At 43.9% G+C, this 23,553-nt stretch overlaps 5 protein-coding genes and 1 long non-coding RNA gene across 14 annotated transcripts in view; 5 read left to right on the top strand and 1 right to left on the bottom strand.

The window, feature by feature from the left end:
• The first annotated feature begins 3 nt into the window (after positions 1-3).
• Positions 4-4,266, top strand: LOC119219018 (secretagogin-like). 4 transcript variants are annotated; one of them, XM_037473876.2, is made up of 11 exons: positions 4-166; positions 1,455-1,525; positions 1,690-1,797; positions 1,946-2,035; positions 2,256-2,312; positions 2,763-2,840; positions 2,918-2,973; positions 3,092-3,137; positions 3,225-3,284; positions 3,618-3,686; positions 3,808-4,266. In XM_037473876.2, the coding sequence occupies exons 1-11, from the start codon at positions 106-108 to the stop codon at positions 3,931-3,933; spliced, it is 822 nt and encodes a 273-aa protein (XP_037329773.1). In that variant the 5' UTR covers positions 4-105; the 3' UTR covers positions 3,934-4,266. The 4 variants fall into 4 exon arrangements, with proteins under 4 accessions (XP_037329773.1, XP_037329772.1, XP_037329771.1 ...); XM_037473875.2 differs by having other exon boundaries at positions 2,751-2,840; positions 3,225-3,281; XM_037473874.2 differs by having other exon boundaries at positions 2,751-2,840.
• A 565-nt stretch (positions 4,267-4,831) lies between these two features.
• LOC119218952 (adhesive plaque matrix protein-like) lies at positions 4,832-7,232 on the top strand. 4 transcript variants are annotated; one of them, XM_062558539.1, is made up of 4 exons: positions 4,832-4,960; positions 5,044-5,087; positions 5,174-6,913; positions 7,107-7,228. In XM_062558539.1, the coding sequence occupies exons 3-4, from the start codon at positions 6,439-6,441 to the stop codon at positions 7,112-7,114; spliced, it is 483 nt and encodes a 160-aa protein (XP_062414523.1). In that variant the 5' UTR covers positions 4,832-4,960; positions 5,044-5,087; positions 5,174-6,438; the 3' UTR covers positions 7,115-7,228. The 4 variants fall into 4 exon arrangements, 2 of the variants coding, with proteins under 2 accessions (XP_062414523.1, XP_062414522.1); XR_009942641.1 differs by having other exon boundaries at positions 4,838-4,960; positions 7,107-7,232; XR_009942640.1 differs by having other exon boundaries at positions 4,838-4,960; positions 5,174-7,028; positions 7,107-7,206.
• A 1,435-nt stretch (positions 7,233-8,667) lies between these two features.
• On the top strand, positions 8,668-9,817 carry LOC119219031 (uncharacterized). The gene is made up of 3 exons (XM_037473892.2): positions 8,668-8,812; positions 8,888-8,931; positions 9,011-9,817. The coding sequence occupies exons 1-3, from the start codon at positions 8,790-8,792 to the stop codon at positions 9,586-9,588; spliced, it is 645 nt and encodes a 214-aa protein (XP_037329789.2). The 5' UTR covers positions 8,668-8,789; the 3' UTR covers positions 9,589-9,817.
• A 6,779-nt stretch (positions 9,818-16,596) lies between these two features.
• LOC119219056 (uncharacterized) lies at positions 16,597-18,326 on the top strand. The gene is made up of 3 exons (XM_062558548.1): positions 16,597-16,678; positions 16,762-16,805; positions 16,893-18,326. The coding sequence occupies exons 1-3, from the start codon at positions 16,656-16,658 to the stop codon at positions 17,609-17,611; spliced, it is 786 nt and encodes a 261-aa protein (XP_062414532.1). The 5' UTR covers positions 16,597-16,655; the 3' UTR covers positions 17,612-18,326.
• Positions 18,327-19,631: 1,305 nt separating this feature from the next.
• LOC119218947 (protein MTSS 1-like) overlaps positions 19,632-23,553 on the top strand; it is a 14,732-nt gene continuing 10,810 nt past the window's right edge. The window contains exon 1 of one of the 3 annotated variants that reach the window (XM_037473757.2): positions 19,632-19,995. In XM_037473757.2, the coding sequence (XP_037329654.1) occupies positions 19,924-19,995 (72 nt within the window). In that variant the 5' untranslated portion in view covers positions 19,632-19,923. The remainder of the gene's footprint in view (positions 19,996-23,553) is intronic. The other 2 variants (XM_037473758.2, XM_037473759.2) reach the window with 2 other exon arrangements.
• On the bottom strand, positions 21,274-23,127 carry LOC119219066 (uncharacterized). Its single transcript, XR_005120464.2, has 2 exons — positions 22,930-23,127; positions 21,274-21,946 (listed from the first exon to the last, which is right to left on the bottom strand). It is a non-coding gene; the product is annotated as an uncharacterized LOC119219066 (long non-coding RNA).

Here is a 23,553-nt window from a genome sequence, read left to right as displayed (position 1 = left end):
TCACTGCTCTGACCTCAGCAGACGCCTGGAGGAGACCTGGGATCACGTTAAACATTAGTGGTGAGAGGTGTGGAAGAAGCGTTCTCCGGACCAGGCTTCAGCACCATGGACAGATCCCTGGACGCCGCGGCGTTCTTACAGATCTGGCAACATTTTGACGTAGACGGTAAGAAGAGGTTCAGCTTTTATGGTAAATTAGTACTTGTCAGGAGATGGCTGTTTAAAATGCAGGGTTATAAGCACCGATCGGAGCAACATTAAGGAAGTATGTCACGAACAAAGAACGTGATCAACTAAAGTCTAAGAAACGCTTTGATAAAATAAAGTACATTATAATACGGTTGACATTTTTAACTTCACCTTGGGGGAATGAATGTTACTTGACCTTCCTAAAAGCAGCTTTTAATCAATGGAGGAACGTTCTGTTAAAAGCGAAATGTATGAAGTGAGGATAAACTGAGGAATGAACCTCACTAAACACATTTTAATGATTTTATTTCGTCAGGACTTTAAATCTGAATGACTTGTGATTCATGAAACCTTGTTAGAGACAATGCGTGATTTTAAAGGAGTAGTGTGTAAGGTCCATGTGTTGCAACCTCTGTAGTGACCAGCAGGGGGCGACTCCTCTGCTCCCATAGACGTCTATGAGGAAATGACTCTACTTCTGTGTAGTGACCAGCAGGGGGCGACTCCTCTGCTCCCATAGACGTCTATGAGGAAATGACTCTACTTCTGTGTAGTGACCAGCAGGGGGCGACTCCTCTGCTCCCATAGACGTCTATGAGGAAATGACTCTACTTCTCTCTTGATTTATTCCCTCAGTAAACATTGTAAACATGAGTTTATGGTCTCAGTCTCTAGTTTCAAGTCTTCTTCAATGCAGCATGATGTTCATTTAGTGAATGATGGTCCATTTAGAGTCAAACAGACCATAAAGCAGGGATGCTTTGGCGCGGGGATACACACTGATTGACAGGTTACCACAGAGCTATTATCTATGTTTACGTCGCTTTTCCTCAGTCCAAATATGGTCACTTCCCTTATATCGGTTGAAAAAAACTAAAATGACAACCACTAAAATCCAAGATGGCTTCCTCTTGGCTTCAAAACAACCGACCTCAAAACAGCAGGTGACGTCACTATTACGAGGTCCACTTTTTATATGAAGTCTGGTTTGAGCTGAAGGTTGCCATCGTCTACTGACCACTAGAGGTCACTACACATTGCTCCTCTGACGTCAGCTTAGGGAAGTTGGTCTTTACTCAATATAACTCATTAATAACTCATATTTTAATAGTTACAGATAACAACCCAACCAGAAAAATATGTGTATTTAAAAGAAAATGTACTTACTTTTAACCCAGATCTTTCACACTTAAATATTATATTTGACTGAGCCCTTAATAAAGAAAACCTGTTTTAGTCGATTGCACACTGCTTTGATTCTTTAGATAACGGTTACATCGACGGGAAGCAGCTGGACGCCTTCTTCCGACACATGCTGGAAAAGTTTGGGATGAAGGTATAGAGATCAAATCTGATCGGCTTTTAACCATCACAGTGATGAATATCTCCTATTTGTGTGTGTGTGTGTGTGTGTAGAAATACCGTAGAAATACGAAACTGCACTAATGAATCCATACATTGTTGCGTTTTGAATATGGACAATCACCATGTTGTTGTCAGACGGAGGAGATGACGGAGGAGATGACGGAGGACGGAGTCAGAGGACTGAGGGACAGATTCATGTCTGCTTTCGACACGGCAGCGGACCGACGTCTGCAGATACAAGAGGTGCTCTTCAGAACATCTAGTATTCACACGTGTGTGTAGCCTGTGGTCGGAGTGAGAGGGTGAGGTGATGCTCCACCTGCTGGTGGAGATGACGTCCGTGTGAATGGAGCCTTCAGTTACGTCATTCTTTTGTGTTTTCTTTTTTCAGCTGGCCACCGTGATGCTGCCCGAGGAGGAGAACTTCCTGCTCTTGTTTCGCAGAGAGACGCCACTGGACAACAGCGTGGAGTTCATGAGGGTGAGGGTCAAAGGTCAACGAAGAAACCACACTGGCAGTTTTATTAAACCCACCCCATTCTCTCTCATTTCCACATCAAAGAAAGTTTCCAGAAACTCCCCAAAAGTCTTGTAGTGCCTTGAAGTAAATGTAAAGAACAGCTGGTTCACACAGGTGTCGGATACATAACATCATGAGATAATTTCCTTTTCCTTTTGTGTAATATTCACTGTTTGTGCAGATCTGGAGAAGCTACGACTCGGACAGCAGCGGCTACATCTCAGCAACTGAGCTCAAGGTGACGGCTGACCTTCACTGACCTTCGCACTGGGCCTTGTGTTTGTGGCATTTTATCTACCCTCGGCTCTTTGGAACGTTAGTCACAGAAACCCGTGGAAGACGGAGTTCGAAGGTGGAGGAGAAACATTGAGAAGTTATGATGGTCCTTAAAGACTAGTTGGATCAGAAGAAAACAAGCACACATGGTTTTATTCATCAGCCATTTCTTTTAGAGTCACTATGAGGAACACGTCTGTTAGCACCAGGGTCCCTTTAAAAAACCTCCGCCTCTCTCAGTCCTGGTTCTCCAGGGCCTCCCTTTCCTCCAGCAGGTCCAGCAATGCATCCTGGGTATTAAGCCCTGGAGAGAAGCAGGAGGAGTCCTGAGCATGTTCACATGAGCTAGCTATGCTTAAGACTCACGCAGGGAACCTTATTGAACTTTGTTAAACACCAGGTGTCTCTTCAGGGCTTCCTGCAGGACCTCTTCCTGCAACACAGGAAGTCCATCACCCCCGAGAAGCTGGAGGTGTACACCGACGCCATGGTGAGCAGATGTCACGCTGTGCATGTCTTCTCGTCAGTGACGGAGTAACTCTGTTCTGATCTCTTTCCCTCCTGCAGATGAAGATGTTTGACAAGAACCGGGACGGCAGACTGGACCTGAATGATCTGGCCAGGTACCGAGGATCTCTGCGTCAGATGTCATTTCAATCATCCATCTCAAATCCAACAAATAAAATGTGAATATCTTTGTCTGTGAATCAAATCAACAACCTTGTTTCTTGTCTTGTGAAGAATCTTGGCCCTGAAAGAGAACTTCCTCCTGAAGTTTAAGATGGAGGTAAGTTTGAAGAGGCTTTTGGGAGTCTTTTTTAAGCAGATGTTCCTAAATGTGTTTCATAACTCTCCTTGATGTATTTGGTGTCAGGCCTGCAGTCAGGAGGACAGGAAGAGAGACTTTGAGAAGATATTTGCTCACTATGACGTTGTAAGTTTGACTTTAGATTTTTGTTTGTTTTTGTCTTTCAGATGAACAGGTCGATAAGATAAGGCTTGAATATTAGCTGGTTTCAAATTGAATGCTGATTGAAAGACAATAATTTGAATTTAGAATTTCTACAGACACAAAAGAACAAAAGTCAGTGAGTCCTTAGAGTGTCTTGAACTGGTCGCCAGTCAATCGAAGGGAGAGACAAAAGTAGTGAAATAAATAGCTTAGTGTGTTTTTGGATGTTTTGGACAGTATGTAATGGAAGAAATTCTGTCCAAAATCTCTAAATGGATCACTGCATAAAAACCAAAATGTTTGTCGTGTGTGCAGAGTAAGACCGGAGAGTTGGAAGGCCCTGAAGTGGATGGATTTGTGAAGGACATGATGGAGCTTGTGAAGGTAAAACAAGGTTTTATCTATCAAGGTGTCCCTGCCGTTGCATCAGATTCCTCACACACAGAGGTCATGCAGGATTTTAACAGGTTGACCTCTGACCTCTTTGTTGAACCCATTCCCACAGCCCAGCATAACTGGCACCGACCTGGACAAGTTCAGAAAATCCCTGATGGGTCACTGCGACATCAACGGAGACGGAAAGATCCAGAAGAACGAGCTGGCTCTCTGCCTGGGCCTCAAGCTCAGCTGAAGGAGCCTCACGGCCTTCAAGATAGGCTTCTTTCTTTCCTTGATCACTACTTACTTTCAGCCTCCTTTTCATTGTACTTTTCCAGTTTAAGTTGCATCCTTCACTGATTCATGTGTAATTCATCCCTTAGTGGCTCTGTTTGGTGTTTAGAGGCCTATGTATCCATTTGTTAATGCTCCTTGATGAAAATAAAGTTCAAAACCATTTATATATTTACTAAAAAATCCCAGCTAGTTGGTGTTTTCATGATTGCATGACATGCTTCTTTGTAATGAGATTCTTGTAAAACCAGAAATATGAATGATTGTTAATAAAAAAAAATCTAAATCTTTATCAGCTGTGTTTTATTCTGCATGATGATGATACATCTGCAGCAAAAAACATTATTAAATCACTGTAAATAGTTTTTTTTATACATAGAAAGCATAATGGAATGCTCAGACGTAATATTCATTTATATATTTCCTTTTCACTAGCATTTTACGTTAAAAAAAATTCCAGTGTCACGAGTCATAAATGCAAAAGAAATCTTACTGCAGCTGGGTCTAAATAAAGAAACACTATGAAGCAGCAACCAGGAACAAAACAATGAGTACATATGGGAAATAAATCTTCTGTTTTGATGAAGAGCTAAAAGTCCGAGCAGCATGCTTGTTCTTCTCGCTAACTTCTGGTTCCGTCTTACCTCGTAGAATGTGAGTTTCTGTGTGTATGACGACATTTCCCTCACAGCCGAAGAAAGTCATTTGTAAGAATTTAGATCGGAAAAATTAAACTGCTATTATATTACATAAATGCAGGCATTATGTAAAAGAGCTAAATTGTAAACACCTGCCAAGTGGTTGGAGTGATTCCAATTACTACATCAGCGTGACACCTGATTGGTCGGGACCAACACTTGAAAAAGGCCCGTGTCCATGCAGCAGGTAGAAGCTGAAACTTTTGACTTCCTGAGAGCAGCAGCACAGATTGCAGGCTGGTTAACGGCAGCTCGACAACCAAATATGTCTTTTGGATTCTGTGTGAGGTATAACTACTCTTTCTTCTTTCAGCATCTAGATGAGGCTTCAATCATGTAATGTTTAGTTCTAATTATGTTTCTTTTTTCAGGGTGCTTGTTCTCTCCCTTTTGGCTTTTGGGCAAAATGCAAATGGTAAGAATTTAGGGGACACAACCGGCAGCTTCAAATTCGTAACCTCTTTGCTGATCTGGGCTTCTAAAATGTTTTTCTTTTTCTAGCGCTCAGCAGCAAAAGCGGAGGCACCAGTCGCACAAGGCCTCTCTTTGCTTATCCAAGAAGTCATAACCCTGCCTTTGTGCCACAATATGAGCGTTCGGTGCAGCCTGGAGGATTTCTGGGTACTTCTGGATCAAGTGAAAATGTGAAAGTAGATGGTTACAGTCCCGATGGAAGTGTTTTTAGTTCCTTGCCTCGCTCACAGATCCTTAGGAAATTCACAAAGATCTCTCAGCAGCCACCTCAAACTAACACTAATGGTGTATTGTGGACCAAAGGTGGAAACATTGATTTGGTCCCTCAACCAACAGGATATATCATTAAGTCTGGTATCGCTTCAAGTAGTGCAATTGTTATACAATCTGAACCTCATCCTCGTGCTTTCAAGCCAGGCAACCAACAAAAATGGCCCCAGACCCGGGATCTGCCCACTTTCAATATGGCATACCCGTCCAAGCCCCAGCAGCCGCGCTCTTTCAGTTCACTCTACCCTCAGAAGCCACCCATGCCCCAGGAGTTGCTCACTTCAAATACTGGTTATCCTCAGAAGCAACCTAGCCCCCAGGAGCTGCCCACTTTCAATATGGCATACCCGTCCAAGCCCCAGCAGCCGCGCTCTTTCAGTTCACTCTACCCTCAGAAGCCACCCATGCCCCAGGAGTTGCTCACTTCAAATACTGGTTATCCTCAGAAGCAACCTAGCCCCCAGGAGCTGCCCACTTTCAATATGGCATACCCGTCCAAGCCCCAGCAGCCGCGCTCTTTCATTTTGGGCTACCCTCAGAAGCCAGCTAGGCTGCAGGAGCTGTCCACTTCCAATATAGCCTACCAGTCCAAGCCCCAGCAGCCACGCTCTTTCAGTTCACTCTACCCTCAGAAGCCACCCATGCCCCAGGAGTTGCTCACTTCAAATACTGGTTATCCTCAGAAGCAACCTAGCCCCCAGGAGCTGCCCACTTTCAATATGGCATACCCGTCCAAGCCCCAGCAGCCGCGCTCTTTCATTTTGGGCTACCCTCAGAAGCCAGCTAGGCTGCAGGAGCTGTCCACTTCCAATATAGCCTACCAGTCCAAGCCCCAGCAGCCACGCTCTTTCAGTTCACTCTACCCTCAGAAGCCACCCATGCCCCAGGAGTTGCTCACTTCAAATACTGGTTATCCTCAGAAGCAACCTAGCCCCCAGGAGCTGCCCACTTTCAATATGGCATACCCGTCCAAGCCCCAGCAGCCGCGCTCTTTCATTTTGGGCTACCCATAGAAGCCAGCTATGCCCCAGGAGCTGCCTACTTCAAATACTGGCTACCCTCAGAAGCCACCTAGCCCCCAGGAGCTGCCCATTTCCAATATGGCCTACAAGTCAAAGCCCCAGCAGCCACGCTCTTTCAGTTCAGGCTACCCTCCGAAGCCGCCTATTTCCCAGGAGCTGCCCACTTCCAATACTGGCTACCCTCAGAAGCCACCTAGGCCACAGGAGCTGCCCACTATCATAAGTGGCTACCAGTCCAAGCCCCAGCAGCCACGCACTTTCGGTACGGGCTACCCTGTGATGCCATCCGGTCCCCACGAGCTGCCCACTTTCAATTCTGCCTACCTGCAGAAGTCACCAAAGCCCCAGGAGCAGCCCACCTTCAACACTGGCTACCTTCAAAAACCTCCCAGGCCACAACACTCACCTTCTTTCAGTCCTGGCTACCAACCAAATGACCCCAAGCCCCAGGAAGGGGTGTTTCAAACCAAAGATGGTATGTGGGACTTGGTTTCAGGTTCTATTGTGCAGCCGTTCAACTCAAATGTTGCTGCAATAAGTTTTTGACCCATTGGCATCTCGGGGGGGTTAAACCTGGTAGCAGCACCACAGTAAGTTGGAACTTTAACCTCTGCCATAATCTCAAGTTTAAATGTCTTGGCATACTTGCTAAATATTTCTGTTTGCAGGTTCCTGAACTTATGAAAGCAGTCTGCCCTGGCATCAACCTTTTTTATGAAATTCAATAAAGTACTTTGAACTGCACGTTCTGCCATGAAGGGTCCTTTATACATGCAAAATAAGGTTGCAACAATGCACTTGTTTGTCATTGGTTTATTAGTAATTCATAAAGTTGTTTCTGCAGTCATTGGTCAATGCGACAATGATGGACAGAAGATTAAAAAAAAGGTTGACTCTTTGCCTAATCTCTGACGCCCTTCTAAACATAATGATTGCCTGGATAGCCACTGGCCATTGAAGTCTCCAGCTAAAGATGCAGGCTTTGTTTACATTTTGGGAGAACCTTGTCTGATTGGGACCAGTGGCTTTCAATTGAGCAGAATGCATTTCAGTAAATCAATCTCTTGGTGGACCTAATAACTAAAAGGTCTCACCAGAAAGCAAACTTCCCCGTGCTTCTGTCAGAGCAGTAACTAACATCAACACTAGAGTATTTGTTAATTCAACCAACAGTGCTTTGAAATGGGAGAGCCAAATATGGACTTTAGCTGTACAAGTACGTTTAGTCATTCCACAATTCTACGGATCTATTTTGTTGGAATGCAAACTCATCTTAAATCTACTCATGTATATACTCCTGTGTGATCTTTGGTGTGCGCCAGATTCATCTTCTCTGTGACAGGCTGTATTTCTCAAAATGAAAAAGGCAACTGACAGGAAGTTTGCCCCTTGGTACAACCCTGAAACTACCCCAAAAACTTGACCGGCTATGACGTTCCACCAATTTTGGACGAATCTCTGGCAGTATTAAAGCACGTAAGGCCAGAGTATTCTATTTCTAATTAATAGAGGAAAATGAAATCAAACCCAGGTCTCTCTTTAGCACTGTGACCAGACTGAAAGTGACAGCTGTTGAGCTGTGTATTCCCATGGGCATCAGTAGAAACTTTGACATTTGAAAACAGCTGTAATACCATTCACCACTTGACTTACAGTTAACAGGTATAAACCTTCTACCTGTGCTCTAGATCCCATGCTGACTAGCCTGCAAGAAGTTTTACCTTTAGTCACCCACTCTGTTTTTGTTAAGAGGATATGTACCACATTTCTTAAGAGTAGCTGTAATCGTAGTGTGGAAGGAAGTGAATGAAGAGCTGTCTAGAAATGGTCCACAACATCCATTGTTCGCTCTTCAAGTGATTACACTTTTAACTTGACTGTTTGCAATTTGAGGTAACAATTTTGAGAATCCAATCATAGTTTGGTCATTGGTCCCCAATCCCAGGCTGGTAACCCGTTATTTGCGAATTATCTTGATTACGTAAGTCATTTCATTTGATGTAAATTATTCTGTTCAATACTCGCTAAAACCAATAATACTCATCGACATCCCTAATAAAGAAAGTTGTTAGGTAATTAAAATTGACCTTTTAAGCTGATCAACAAACGGAACCGTTCTTAAAATGACATAAACATCGACATTTTTTGTGAAACAGCTAAATTGTAAACACCTGTCAAGTTCTTGGAGTGATTCCAATTAGTTAATCAGACACCTGATTGGTCGGGACCAACACTTGAAAAAGGCCTGTGTCCATGCAGGAGTCAGAAGCAGATACACTTAATAGTTTTTGTCTTCCTGAGCACCAGCACTACCGATTGCAGGCTGGTTAACGACAGCTTGACAACCAAATATGTCTTTTGGATTCTGTGTGAGGTATAACTACTTTCTTCTTTCAGCATTTATATGAGGCTTCAATCAGTTCATTTTCATGTATGTTTCTTTTTTCAGAATGCTTCTTTTCTCCATTCTGGCTTTTGGCCACAATGCAAATGGTAAGACTTCAGGGGACACAACCTTCAATGTAGGAACCTCTTTGCTGATCTGGGCTTCTAAAATGTTTTCTTTTTCTAGCACTCGGCTACAGAAGTCGAAGCGCCACTGGCGTTCACCCTCTCTTTGGCAACCCAAAAAAGCCACCTCAACCTAACTCAAATGGAATCTTCTTGACCCAAGCCGAGAGCTGGGTCTCTTCACAAAATGGAAAAAGCATTGAGTCGGGAATTGCTTCAAGTGGAGAAATTATTATGCAATCTGGTCCTCAGCCCTCTAAGCCCCAGCAGCCTTACTACCAGCACCAGCCATCTACTTTTCAACCTAAGAAACCCAGCCCCCAGAACCCGACCACTTTCAATTCAGGCGATGAGCAGAATTGGCTGAGGCCCCAGCAGCAGCCTACTTTCAATCAGCATTACCGGCCGCCGCGGCCTGGGTCCCCGCAACTGCCCGCTTTCAATCCAACCTACCAGCCCACGCCCCAAGAGCCAACCACTTTCAATTCAGGCTACTTGCAGAATTGGCAGAGGCCCCAGCAGCAGTCCACTTTTGATGAGGGCTACTGGCCGAGGCCACCAAGGCCCCAGCAACCACCTAATTTCAATCCTGTCTACCCACAACAGAAGCCCAAGCCCAATTCATTGAAAACGCACTAAATTATTTGGTTCAGAGAGAAGTGAAAACGCTCTGCAAACAGGTTTTCCTATAGTCAACAACTTTTGAACTTCAATAAATTACTTTCAACTTACTGTCTGCTATGAATGTCATTTGAAACCTGCGAATTTGTTACATAATTGTGTTTCTGGCTACTTTCTCAACACGGGTAGTCCTGGCATTGTTCTAAAATTCAATAAAGTACTACCGCACAGTCTGCCATGAGTATTTGGATTTGTGCAAAGGTACCTGTGTAACTAGATGGTGTTCCACATCGTTTATTTGCTGTAGTTAGTCCTAAAATTAAACTGAGCATATTTGAGTCGGTTTTCTGCAAACTGCATGGCAACATGTCATTAGAGTAATACATTGAGCATGTTGTGTTTTCTCAAGGAACCATTACCTCCAACATGTCTTTACCATGATCACTTACATGATCAAAAAATGTGTTAAACTTTTAGAATACAGGTTTTATCTTCAAAAAGCTTTTCATCCCACTTACACTGCTGCACAGGGTAGCACTTTGCTTTCTGTCTTTGGACACAGGTGTGAATGTTAATGATAAATAAAGATGATGATGCAGAGACCTCATGATGAGACTCGTGAACTGAGTTTAACGTGGTGTGAATCAAGAGCTCCTTGTCTTCTCCCCCCCGTCCCCCTCTCTCTGATAGCTGTTATTAGTTTAGTCCTCTCTGGTTTTGCGGACATAATGACACAGAGCTCTGGTTCTCTGCACATCGGTTTGTGCCCTGTCATTAAGCAGCCAGTCCATGTGCTTAAAAGGACACAGCTCCACCATCTGATACCAGATCTTCCTCCAGCCACTGGAGCTCCGGCTTAGGGCCAAAGGTCTGCAGGTCTCCCCTCTCAGCGGTAGAAGAAACTTTGTCACGAGTTTGTTCAGACCGGAGATGCGAGATCATTTTGTTCACGTTGATGGGTAACAGAAAGCTGAGAGGCTCAATGACGCTGACGAGGGAGTCAGAAACGTCTGATTGTGGCAAAGTCAGCGATGGTCACTCATCCACCAATATTACTTTGAGCTAAAAGTACAGAGGCAATGGATTTTAGTTTCATTTAAAATGACTTGTTCTTCTCTCAGCCCAAATTAGAAATATATATCAATGTCAAGCGGTTGCTAGGCAACGTGAGCGACTGAGGAGAGAGCGATTTATAGAGCCACAAACTATTAAGCTACGTATTAAGCTACATATTGAACCTGTGTACCTGTTCATCGAAGCGGCGTGATCTTGGACAAAAGAACATGTCCACCAGAGTGCTCCCTCTACTCCTTTTTCCGTCTGACATTGGTTGACCAGCAGTGTAGCAATGCTGCCTCCAAAAAAACTATCCAGTCCAACAATCTCAACCCAGTCTCCAAATTTTGTCAGGTCAGCTGATAGACGTTTGGCCGTCGATGTACAGATAATTTTGAGGTGTGCAACATGATGTCATCATGAATATTGACCAGCACTTGGCGTTTCCCAGAGCTTCCCTGTTTTAGTACATTTATCTCCAGCTATTGATTCCAGAGAAGGGCACCTTCGAGAAGGCTTGAAGCATAACCTGTGTATGTTGTCAAATCTGTCGCCTACTTGCAAGTTTTATTTAATAAATGAGTAAGATTGTTCTAACATATATTAACAACATGACCATGCCTGGATTGAATCAGGTCAGATTTTCAGGTCTTTTCCTCCCTCCTTTCCGATTGTCTACTGCACATATGTCAAACTCGCAGCCCACGGGCCAAATTCGGCCCACCGGCAGAGTCCGTCTAGGAGTCTAAACGCATGTGCTTATTTAATATCAATTTGTTTTGCACTCCCCCACCGCCCGTATCGCCCGCGGATCGTCAGGGTCACCCCCCTGCCTATGATTTAAAAGGCCTGGGCCACGTTCAAAGTGGGCAGTATCTGGCCCAAACGCGAAATGAGTTTGACACCCCTGGTCTATCGCAACTATTGTAAAATAATAAAAGCATGAAATGTCAGATAAAAAGACCTGTGGATGCTGTGGTAAAATTTTAAACCGCTGATCTAAAAAGTATGTTTGTTTGTTTTGAAACAAAAGAAAAATGGCAAACACTCGATGATCTCTTTTGATCACCCAGCCCTGACTTAGAAGTTGACAAACAGTGCTTTTGTTCAGTGACTTCCTCAGAATGCTACTGAATCAACACTAACCAGAAATGAAAACCACATGTGCAACATGGCATCCCCTACTTCAGTGATTCTTAACCATAGGGCCGCAGCCCCCGATTGGGCTGCAAAAAACCTACAATTTGTAAAATTTAAATATTTACAAATGAAATATGTAATTTTAAAAACAAAAAATGTCTTGCAAAAGCCAATCAGCATTGAGATGCTTTGCTCGCCATCACCATCAATTATTATATTAATTGTTCCATGAATTGTTAGGTAGTATTTTTTGTGCAGGTTTACATGCAGATAATAAATAAATGTCCTTGTGATGATCCCAGTATCAGGTTTTTGCTTCTTAACTTTTAATTATTTTAGTCAGTCATTGAATACAAATCCAATCTAGAATGATATAAATGTGTTAATCCATGACAGTGTTAATATTTGAATGGGCCCCAGGCCACTTTGTACTTAAAAAGTTGGGCCCCGAGTTCAAAGAGGTTAAGAACCCATGCCCTACTTCATCCCACAAATGTATTCTTTGTCTACATATATTTTTAAAAATACATTGATGGGGTTTCCGGCAAGGAAAAAATAGTAGATGGAAAGAAATTAAAGGATTTTTTTATCTGCCAAGATGTTCCAATACATCAAAAATTATTGTTATTGTATAGCAAAAAAATTATTTGTTGCTATACAAATTATTCAATCTGCTAATCCACTGGTTACATCAAAGTCTAAAACGATTGCGGCTTATTCAAGACTCCCTTTGACTCCCCAAGACTCCCTTTTGAGGACCCAATGCACCCTAATGCATAATAGTGTTTCTTTTTTCAGCGGCTGGTATTTGGAATCGCTCTTTTTTCTATATTTGAAGCGCCAACAGTTGCTATGTCTGAAACAATGGTTGCTATGTGTTAATACAGGGTTTCCCTCGCCACTACAAATCTAAAGCAGGCCACTCAAGAGTTTTTTGACTACCAAAGGCCCTCATCGCTCCTCTGCTGAACCTTAAACTTTCAATACACAAAATGGTATTGCACGTCCCATCCCACTGCTTGTTAGGTGGGCTATCGCAGTATATCTAGACCCATGTTATATTATGGAAAGACCATCTTGCATGCTTGTCATGACAAATGTATGTCCAGCTGAAATTCTCTCCAAGTAGTTTTCACAGAGTTTAATGTGCAAAGCTGTACAAACTAAGATAGTGGCCTAATAACACACTTATGATGGCCAAAGCAAAATGTTTTTTTGTTTTTTTAACCTCTTAATATTTATATATTCATAGCATCATCTCTGAATCGGTTCCTCCCTGCAGACTAGCGCGCCTTGAATGATAAGTATAGGGAGGTGCAGTTGACCACATTATCTACGGTGTTCAACCAAAGCCCTGCTCTCCCCTAGACATCAAAACTAAAAAAGGAAGTGAAAAGAACATGATGTTTTCATCTCTTGAAACAATCTTTGACAGTCTGTACTGCTTTAAATGCTATAAGAATCTAAAATTTTAAAAAAGACCTGTCAATTGAAATACGCAACACTTTACTTTGCTCTTTCTGTAGTGCTAACTCATATTATCCATTAAAGAATGTGTGCTTTCAGAAAATGCAGCTAATGATGCAGACCTGGAATCTTTGTGTGGGTTACTGTTTAAAGAAGATTGTTCACCACACAACTTAGAGGAAACAATGTACATTAAAGTTGCGAGGAGCGATGAACGGGCCTTTGCCTCTCCTTGCATGTCGGGGGGGCAGCGGTCAGCCGGACATGCGGGTCAAAAAGAGACTAAAGAGACAAAATAAATCACTCTTGGGCTGGAATTCAAACCTGAGTCTGTGGTTTCAAAAACAGAATCCACCAACACTTGGCTATTGCCGAGCTGCAAAAGACCTGCAAAAAGTGAATGAAATGTAGGATCACCTTCGTTCAGTCAAGGCAAAGGACGACAGCTAATCACACCGCTTTTGCTCCATCCAGTATGTGGCAGAATACGTGTATTTAAACCATAGATGTAATTATATGGAACTGTCCGTGTTATTTGTCTAGGTTACATATGTCGAACTTGCGACGTGCGTACCGCCAGCATACCCCCCTCTCCCTTCCCCCGTCAGCTGTTCGCACCGATCCTCAGTGGGCCGCGTTCGGTCGAAGTCGGCAGTATCTGGCCCGGACCTGAAATGAGTTTGACACCCCTGCTCTAAAGTGTAAAAATGTAAGTCAATAATTTGTTATATCAGACAGACCATAAGTAATCAAACCAGGGTCTCCCCCGCGGCAGCCCAATAGCTATCCAATGACCTATCTGCTCAGATACAATTTAGAAATCAAAACGACACTCAAATAGGATTGGTCACTCTCTTGCAAAAATACAGGGAATATTCACACTAAAAAAATATAACTGACTTCCTGTTTGTTTTAGAGCATAATCCTCAGAGACTATTTTAAGTCTCCCTGTAGTACATTTGTTAAAAAATCACCATACTTGTAGGTCAAACAGGGTGCCGGTGCTGCTTCGTCAAAAACTTCCAGGGGGCGCTATGCAGGCAATTTTTTACTTTTGATCCAAAACTCCACATCAGGTCTGTAAAGGTCATCACTTAGGACAATCACAGAGGTTTTCAAGAGTTTTTGAGTTAGCCAAGGCTCAGAAGTTGTGCTTGAACTTTCATGCGAAGATGGTGTCGTCACGGCAACAAAGTTTGTCAAAAACTCCCAATATTCACTGTGACTTATCATCACAGTCTTAAGGCTTATATTCCCAGATTTGAAGAGGATCAGATTAAAGGGCTAGGAGATGGACATCTAACTGTAGAAATTTGCATTGACCTAAACCAATAGGTGGTGCTATACTTTTTCGAATATCACTGCATGGCAATACTTAAAGGCCTACACAAGCATCATGAATAAACATTTCTAGCCAGAAATATCAATGTTCCTTGGAGTTATAACATTTTACATTTTGAAGGAAATCCTCAAATATTGTCCAAACTGGATGCAAGATCACGCCCAGGTAGTTTTATGAAAACTCTTGATTTTAATAACTTTTGACCCCATGGTTGTCAGGATCAACTTGCCTGATTTTGAAATCGATTTTGAAATCGATTTAAACTCTCGGAGGAGTTAGTTTGTTCGTTTTTAATTGCAAAAAACTGAAGGAACGTGCAAAAAACAAGCAAAAATACAGAGAATCAATATAGCGCCCCCTAATGTGGTGAAATAATAAGAAGAATTCGTGCAAACACAATAGGACTTCGCCCGACTTTCAGTCGGCTCAGGCCCTAATAACTAGACGAAACACAAGACAGATGCCAACTCAGATAACCAATAAGACATTAGCATTATCTTTGAAAAAAGAAAACACCTACAAAACAGCAAACTGTAGAAGATTACAAATAAAAGTAAACCAAGAACATGATTCTTATTCTAGAGGAATGTAAAGTGGCACGGGCGTTTACATGCTAATTACATGCCACTTAAGACATTGAAGACATTGATTGACACAACACCTGTCACGATGGCTTGTAGAGCCACAAACTATTAAGCTACATATTAAACTACATATTGAACCTGTGTACCTGTTCATCGAAGCGGCGCGTTCTTGGACATGATCTTAGAACATGTCCCACAGACAGGATGGTCTGTGCTGCTTTAATTCATAAGTTAGACAGCGTGAGAACGCAGGATGCAACCTGCTCTAATCCACAGATGGAGGAGGCGGCGGAGGGAGAGGGAGATGAAACCAGGCCAAGAGTGCTCCCTCTCCTCCTTTTTCTGTCTGACAATGATTGACCAGCAGTGTAGCAATGCTGCCTCGAAAAAACTATCCAGTCCAACAATCTACCGCCTTCAGAAGCGCTTCAACTCTCGAGGGACAAACAAAGACATGGGCGGACAACAACAGCGCAGTCTGTGTTGGACCTGCCTCACCTAAAGCTCCACTTAAAGAAATATATACTAATGGGCATACGGCTTGCCAGCTTCAAACTGTATTGCTTGTCACAAATATAGTTGACTGGAGAGTCCTTACAACAACGCAGATGAGCAATCAGCTCGAGGCGTTCACACAGGAAACACATGCAAAATAAGAGCAAACCCTAGAAAAAGAGGCCTAGTAAAAAGAAGAGCAATAAGAAAACAATTTTGTGTTTTCAATCTAGATTTTGTACTGCAGATAGCTGAGGAGCGCTGTATCACTGAAACAAAATGGCTGTCGTGAGAGCACAGGTGATGAGCTGCTGGTTATTTCCTTATTAAATATCAGAAACCACAGACTACATATTATAAACCCCATGAAGGCACACATTTGTTGTATCCACTTGTATGTAAAAAATAGTCTGTTCAAGCAGGGATTAAACAGCTCCCATTTTAGTTAGACAGTTAGGCAATGGATTTTAGTTTAATCTAAAATGACTGGAACTTGTTCTTCTCTCAGCCCGAATTAGAAATATATATCAATGTCAAGCGCAAGAGGTTGCTAGGCAACGTGAGCGACTGAGGAGAGAGCGATTTGTAGAGCCACAAACTATTAAGCTACGTATTAAGCTACATATTGATCCTGTGTACCTGTTCATCGAAGCGGCGTGATCTTGGACAAAAGAACATGTCCCACAGAGTGCTCCCTCTACTCCTTTTTCTGTCTGACATTGGTTGACCAGCATACTAGTAACAGGTTATGGCCTCAGTTTATAAATGAAGTAAGAATACGGTGATTTATTTTCCCTGTGTGTAATTATTGTCCTTTGTTGGGGCTGAGAGGGTCAGACGTTATACATTGTTGGAAAAACTGCAACATGACGACCTGATTGGTCGGGACCAACACTTGAAAAAGGCCCGTGTCCATGCAGCAGGTAGAAGCTGAAACTTTTGACTTCCTGAGAGCAGCAGCACAGATTGCAGGCTGGTTAACGGCAGCTCGACAACCAAATATGTCTTTTGGATTCTGTGTGAGGTATAACTACTCTTTCTTCTTTCAGCATCTATATGAGGCTTCAATCATGTAATGTTTAGTTCAAATTATGTTTCTTTTTTCAGGGTGCTTGTTCTCTCCCTTTTGGCTTTTGGGCACGATGCAAATGGTAAGAATTTAGGGGACACAACCGGCAGCTTCAAATTAGTAACCTCTTTGCAAATCTGGATTTCTAAAATGTTTTTTCTTTTTCTAGTGCTCGGCAGCAAAAGCGGAGGCACCAGTCACACAAAGCCTTTCTTTGCTTATCCAAGTCATAACCCTGCCTTTGTGCCAGAATATGAGAGTTCGGTGCAGCCTGGAGGATTTCTGGGTACTTCTGGATCAAGTGAAAATGTGAAAGTAGATGGTTACAGTCCCGATGGAAGTGTTTTTAGTTCCTTGCCTCGCGCACAGCTCATTAGGCAATTCATAAAGTGGTCCCAGCTTGAATCTCAACCCCGTGCTTTCAAGCCAGGCAAACAAAATTGGCCCCAAACCCAGGAGCTACCAACTTTCAATATCGGCTACCCTCAGAAGCCACCTAGGCCCCAGGAGCTGCCAACTTCCAATATGGCATACCCGTCCAAGCCCCAGCAGCCGCGCGTTGTGTTTTTCGGCTACCCTCAGAAGCCACCTAGGCCCAAGGAGCTTCCCACTTCCAATATGGCATACCCGTCCAAGCCCCAGCAGCCGCGCGTTGTGTTTTTCGGCTACCCTCAGAAGCCACCTAGGCCCAAGGAGCTTCCCACTTCCAATATGGCATACCCGTCCAAGCCCCAGCAGCCGCGCTCTTTGATTTTGGGCTACCCTCAGAAGCCACCTAGGCCCGAGGAGCTGCCAACTTTCAATATCGGCTACCCTCAGAAGCCACCTAGGCCCCACGAGCTTCCCACTTCCAATACTGGCTACCCTCAGAAGCCACCTATGCCCTAGGAGCTGCCAACTTTCAATTCAGGCTACTTGCAGAATTGGCAGAGGCCCCAGCAGCAGTCCACTTTTGATGAGGGCTACTGGCCGAGGCCACCAAGACCCCAGCAACCACCTAATTTCAATCCTGTCTACCCACAACAGAAGCCCAAGCCCAATTCATTGAAGTTTAAGTTCATTCATTGAGGTTTTCCTATAGTCAACAACTTTTAAACTTCAATAAATGACTTTCAACTTACTGTCTGCTATGAATGTCATTTGAAACCTGCAAATTTGTTACATAATTGTGTTTCTGGCTACTTTCTCAACACGGGTTGTCCTGGCATTGTTCTAAAATTCAATAAAGTACTACCGCACAGTCTGCCATGAGTATTTGGATTTGTGCAAAGGTACCTGTGTAACTAGATGGTGTTCCACATCGTTTATTTGCTGTAGTTAGTCCTAAAATTAAACTGAGCATATTTGAGTCGGTTTTCTGCAAACTGCATGGCAACATGTCATTAGAGTAATACATTGAGCATGTTGTGTTTTCTCAAGGAACCATTACCTCCAACATGTCTTTACCATGATCACTTACATGATCAAAAAATGTGTTAAACTTTTAGAATATAGGTTTTATCTTCAAAAAGAAGCTTTTCATCCCACTTACACTGCTGCACAGGGTAGCACTTTGCTTTCTGTCTTTGGACACAGGTGTGAATGTTAATGATAAATAAAGATGATGATGCAGAGACCTCATGATGAGACTCGTGAACTGAGTTTAACGTGGTGTGAATCAAGAGCTCCTTGTCTTCTCCCCCCCGTCCCCCTCTCTCTGATAGCTGTTATTAGTTTAGTCCTCTCTGGTTTTGCGGACATAATGACACAGAGCTCTGGTTCTCTGCACATCGGTTTGTGCCCTGTCATTAAGCAGCCAGTCCATGTGCTTAAAAGGACACAGCTCCACCATCTGATACCAGATCTTCCTCCAGCCACTGGAGCTCCGGCTTAGGGCCAAAGGTCTGCAGGTCTCCCCTCTCAGCGGTAGAAGAAACTTTGTCACGAGTTTGTTCAGACCGGAGATGCGAGATCATTTTGTTCACGTTGATGGGTAACAGAAAGCTGAGAGGCTCAATGACGCTGACGAGGGAGTCAGAAACGTCTGATTGTGGCAAAGTCAGCGATGGTCACTCATCCACCAATATTACTTTGAGCTAAAAGTACAGAGGCAATGGATTTTAGTTTCATTTAAAATGACTTGTTCTTCTCTCAGCCCAAATTAGAAATATATATCAATGTCAAGCGCAAGAGGTTGCTAGGCAACGTGAGCGAGTGAGGAGAGAGCGATTTGTGCAGCCGTTGGTGGACCCGGCCCACGTAGACCGGAAGGAGGCAGGCTACTCACGAGGATGCAGCCCTGCAAATGAGACGGATGTCTCGTCTTCACATGTATATCAGTTCAGTGACATATCCGCTAGGTGGCGATGTAGTTTTAAATATCTGAGTCTGCAGGTCAGGACTCACAGTCACTGCTGGAAAATCACTTTGTGAAGGTCCTGGGTTTAAAACATTCATGCACCTTTAAACAACCACGTGAAAACAACTAAAATATAAAATGTCTTGACTTTAGGTCAGCTCCAATAAGCTCTTCATGCATTTTGGAAATTATTAAAAAATTGTCATAAGATACTTTTAAAATTATATTGAATGTCAATTAAGCAGTGCAGCACTACTATTATTCCCTGTTATTCATAGAAAACACAATTTTTAAAGAATTACTATTATTATTTGTGTATTCATCAAAAGAAAGTAAAAGAAGACAAGACAGATATAAGATTTTTTTTTAAATCAACTTATCGAAGAAAATGATTTTAGTCCTTGAATTGATTAATTGATTGACACTTTTGATTGATACTTATATTTTATTATTATAAATATTACATTTGTGAGGTTCCTAATTGTTTTTTCCTTACCAACACAACTGATATGTTATTATTATTCAATACACGCACACACACACATCTCTTTTTTCCCATTAACAAAAAGTCATTCTTGGAGGGCGGGGCCGAGCGGACGCGCGTCCACCTTCCTTCCGGCGCGTCCCCGAGAGCCGGAGCCAGTGGAGCAGCGTGAGGTCGATCCTCGTTGCCGTTTCCCGCAGTCTCCTCCCCGCGCCGACATGCGTCTCCTCCCGCGGGCATGTCGTCTCTCTGCCGGGCACTGACCGCCGGCCCCGCCGCTGCTCGCGTCCGCGTCCTGGTCCCCCTCAGCCGGGGAAACCGGTGAGCCCGGCCGCTCCTTCCTGTGATTGCCTCGTTTATGGTGAGACGCGGCTGAAGATGGAGACGGTGATGGAGAGGGAGTGCAGCGCGCTGGGGGGGCTTTTCCAGACCGTCATTGGAGACATGAAGGTACCATCAAAACACTCCGTCTGCTCAGAGAGCTGACTTTCATTCTTTTACAATTAATTAGAGAATTATCTTGGAAAGGGGTGGAGGAAGGGTGTGTGTATGTGTGTGTGTGTGTGTGTGTGTGTGGGGGGGGGGGGGGGTCATCTTCATCCTGGTTACCTGAGTCTAGTTTCTGAGGATGTTGAAAATGTTTTGTATCTGATCAAGTCTAACCCAGAATAATCTGCTTAATATTTGAAATGTGAGCATCTAAATATAAATAAATATGTATATATATATATGTATATATAGGGTTGAGTCCCCCACCCCACACAGGCATGTTACCATGGTGACGTCATAACCGACAGATGGTTTGAAACAGGTGTGGGGGTCTGGTGGGGGTCTGGTTTACAAATGGAGGTCCTCCTCTCCTCTCATTCTCCTCTCATATGTCTCCTCCTCTCCCTTTTTGTTCTCCCTTTTCTCCCCTGCTTTTATTTCCTCCCCACGCCCCCTCCTCTTATCTCCTTCCTCCTCCATTATGTCCTCCCTCCTTGCCCTTCATCCTCTCCTCCTCCTCCTCATGAATGTGAACTCAGCTGCTTTGATGTTTTATTGATGAAACAATGACCGTAGGTCCACAACCTGCTCTTTAATGCATTCATTTCCCATGATGGATCATCACAGTGAGTCCTGCAGAATGAACGCTTGTATTTAAAGATTTGGGGGCTTGCTGTGTGTTTATTCTATAGTCAGACAGCGCGTTGTGAGCGAGGCGTCTTCAAGGCGCTTCTCCTCCCTCGCTTTGAGGCCTGCTGGGTTCATGAAGTCAAAGCAGCTCTTTCCTCTATAAGAGGGTTTGTTTTTGTTTGTTTTGGACTTTCAGAAGTTAAAGATCACGAAGCTTCCCAAAACTTGAAGGAACCTGACTTTGCTTCTAGATTCTTCCTCGTTTCCACATCTTACAAACCTAGATGATTTATTCTCTGTACCTTTCTTGTGAAGGAAATCCTGTATTCAGTCTACAGATGTCCACCTGGACACGCAGACTTTATTTCAGATTTGGGCGTAGTTCTTCCTACGTCATCTATTCGTTTGGGGACTACGGGTTTGACGTTTTTTGTTCTGGTCGTCACCATCTTGGTTTTTGCAACCAGTGAATGGAAGAAACCCTTTAGTAGTGATGGCGACCTGTCAATCAGTGTGTAGCCCCGCCCCCTTTTGACTCTACATGGACCATCATCCACTAAATGAACATCATGCTGCATTGAAGAAGACTTGAAACTAGAGACCATAAGCTCATGTTTACAATGTTTACTTTACTTGAAATGATTTCCTCATACAACACGTTTTTCCAAAGTCACAATTTTCCCAAAGCTAAATGGAATTGTCACAATGTTCCTGTAGTTTCCTTTTAGACAGAATAAAGTCAATTGTATTATCTTCTTTAGTCACTGAACCCATGATGGTTATTGAAACCCTTCAGCATTCAACTGTTTCAAACTGACCTTACGTCCACGCTGGTCTCTTATTTTGTCATTATTTCCTGTCTGTGTGTTGCTCGTCATCCACACATCTCTACGCTGCTGGTTGAGTCCTCCACTTATTTCCACCGATCCGTTTAACTGGAACCGATCCGCATGTTCTTCTGCCTCCTGAGAGCTGCTTCACATCCGCCTGTAATTCCCTCATCCAACAGAAACTGACGTGAAGCTTTGGTAACATCTCCACATTTGCATCTCTGAATACACTGAGCGCCTTTTTGGCACCATGAGATGACATCATCGATACAGTCTGGTAAGGCAGCTTCTGATTGGACCACAGAAAGAGGCTGTGGAGCCAGAGCCTCATGAAGAACTAAATGAGTAAATGAATTCTTTTAGCCCCTTTGGAGATGAAGCTCAGGTTCTGCACAGACCCGAGGGCCCAGCAGGTCCCAGAGGCCCAGATGACACACGTGGGGATGGATGGGCTGAAATCACAATGATTGACATGTCATTTTCTGAGCGATTCACTGTAGTTCTTTGTGTATTAATGCGACTCACGTTGGATTTGCTGCTCTCAAAGCAAAAAGCAGACCTCAGGTTCTTTCTGCGATAAACAGGAAGTGTGCGGCGGTGAATCGTCAGTTTAACCTTAGTTTAACCCGAGCCGCTGTGACTCTGTGTGTGGAAGTAATGCCTCTCAGCGCGTTAGCTGAATGCTAATCGCCGCTTATCTCCGACTGAGCCGCCGTCTTAATCAGCTCAGGGCTAAAATAATCCTGCCCTCCTTTCTTCTTCTTCTTTGGCCGCTGCGTATCAGCGTCGTCATGGAAACCTCACGGACAGAGCTGCTGCACTGGCTTTCGGCCGAATGGGTCACCCTGTTTTTTGGGGGCACGTTTATCGTCCCCCACTCGCTCTGGTGTGTTGCTTTGTCTGACTCGAAGAGACGTAATCCAATTATTCGCTCCCACCAGTCGGTCTAAACTGGGATGTTTTGAGGGTTTAAACTGAACTGCAGGAGATAAAGTAATAATGTGTTTTGTTTGTAATCAATTCACGAAATAGGCCACATCTATTCCATCGAGTCAGTAGTGATACCACTCTGGTGTCTGAAGGGTAACTTTGAAGCTACGCTCAGCTGCTAGTTAGCTAGCTTAGCTTAGCATAATGTACCGGCTCCGTCCAAAGAAAGCTGCACCCAAAGATCAATAATTAACACATCGTACTTATTTTCTCTACAAAAACAAATATGTCAAAAGTAGTCTTCAGCTTTTTTGAGGATCCATGTTTCTCGGATGCAAGCAGTAACCATGGTAACCGTTTCCGGGGCTGACAGTCCGTCATGTGAGACCACAACTCCATGTGTTCACATGTTTAAAACAAACAGCGAAATGAATGGTCACTTTAAGCTTCTCCCAACACCAGCACACCATTTCACGAAAAAACGTCAAAACAAGGCGACATCTACCCCACATTCCTGCGGTGAGGAATCCTCAGGAGATGTGCGCCATCACGCTGTGGGCCCTGGAGCCTACTGGTCCCAGTCCGATCCACGCCGAGACCTTAGGAGCAGGTCCTTTCCCTTGACTTATGTCTCCACAGAGGAGGAAGTTTTAAGAATAACATCTGTGTTTCTATCTCACAAGATGGCGATGATGAAAAAGAACCAAACGGGGGAGGGGGGGGGGGGTTCTTGTGTTGGTGCAGTCGCTCAAAGAGAGGAGGATTCCCGCAGGACCAGCAGGCTGCTGATGCTGCTGATGCTGCCTCCTCCGGTTGTTGCCACGGTGACAATTTCTGTCCTCGGTGACTGATTGATGCAGCGGCCCTCGCCCCGCTGGAGGCAGAGGGGGGGGGGGGCGTAGTGAGAGGGCGGCGCACAGAGACCCCGATGACAGGAAAACAAATAGGTTTCTGTCGAATACGAAAGGGATTCAGAGGGAAGCAAAACCGGGGGAAAATGTGTGTTCTTTCCTGAGTGACCCCTCCCCTCCCCGCAACCTCCTCTCAAGTCCCTTCTGCAGCAGCAGCATCGTTACCATAGCGACGGCCGGGCCCTCCCAGTCGGATCCAAGCTGAATACGCCCGGCTC

This window comes from Pungitius pungitius, chromosome 17 (assembly GCF_949316345.1).
Source record: "Pungitius pungitius chromosome 17, fPunPun2.1, whole genome shotgun sequence".
In the NCBI taxonomy this organism is placed as follows: Eukaryota; Metazoa; Chordata; class Actinopteri; order Perciformes; family Gasterosteidae; genus Pungitius; species Pungitius pungitius.
Note: the sequence above shows the minus strand (reverse complement) of the source record. Positions and strands in the feature narration are given on the sequence as shown.

Bases quoted from the DNA above. Each gene is read 5' to 3' on its own strand.
- LOC119219056 (XM_062558548.1), top strand. From the start codon at position 16,656: ATGTCTTTTGGATTCTGTGTGAG. The intron at 16,679-16,761 runs GTATAACTACTC...TTCTTTTTTCAG, and splicing joins TCTTTTGGATTCTGTGTGAG to GGTGCTTGTTCTCTCCCTTT. The intron at 16,806-16,892 runs GTAAGAATTTAG...TTCTTTTTCTAG, and splicing joins TTTTGGGCACGATGCAAATG to TGCTCGGCAGCAAAAGCGGA.
- LOC119219031 (XM_037473892.2), top strand. From the start codon at position 8,790: ATGTCTTTTGGATTCTGTGTGAG. The intron at 8,813-8,887 runs GTATAACTACTT...TTCTTTTTTCAG, and splicing joins TCTTTTGGATTCTGTGTGAG to AATGCTTCTTTTCTCCATTC. The intron at 8,932-9,010 runs GTAAGACTTCAG...TTCTTTTTCTAG, and splicing joins TTTTGGCCACAATGCAAATG to CACTCGGCTACAGAAGTCGA.
- LOC119218952 (XM_062558538.1), top strand. From the start codon at position 4,851: ATGCAGCAGGTAGAAGCTGAAACTTTTGACTTCCTGAGAGCAGCAGCA. The intron at 4,961-5,043 runs GTATAACTACTC...TTCTTTTTTCAG, and splicing joins TCTTTTGGATTCTGTGTGAG to GGTGCTTGTTCTCTCCCTTT. The intron at 5,088-5,173 runs GTAAGAATTTAG...TTCTTTTTCTAG, and splicing joins TTTTGGGCAAAATGCAAATG to CGCTCAGCAGCAAAAGCGGA.
- LOC119219018 (XM_037473874.2), top strand. From the start codon at position 106: ATGGACAGATCCCTGGACGCCGCGGCGTTCTTACAGATCTGGCAACAT. The intron at 2,036-2,255 runs GTGAGGGTCAAA...CTGTTTGTGCAG, and splicing joins ACAGCGTGGAGTTCATGAGG to ATCTGGAGAAGCTACGACTC. The intron at 2,974-3,091 runs GTACCGAGGATC...TGTCTTGTGAAG, and splicing joins GACCTGAATGATCTGGCCAG to AATCTTGGCCCTGAAAGAGA.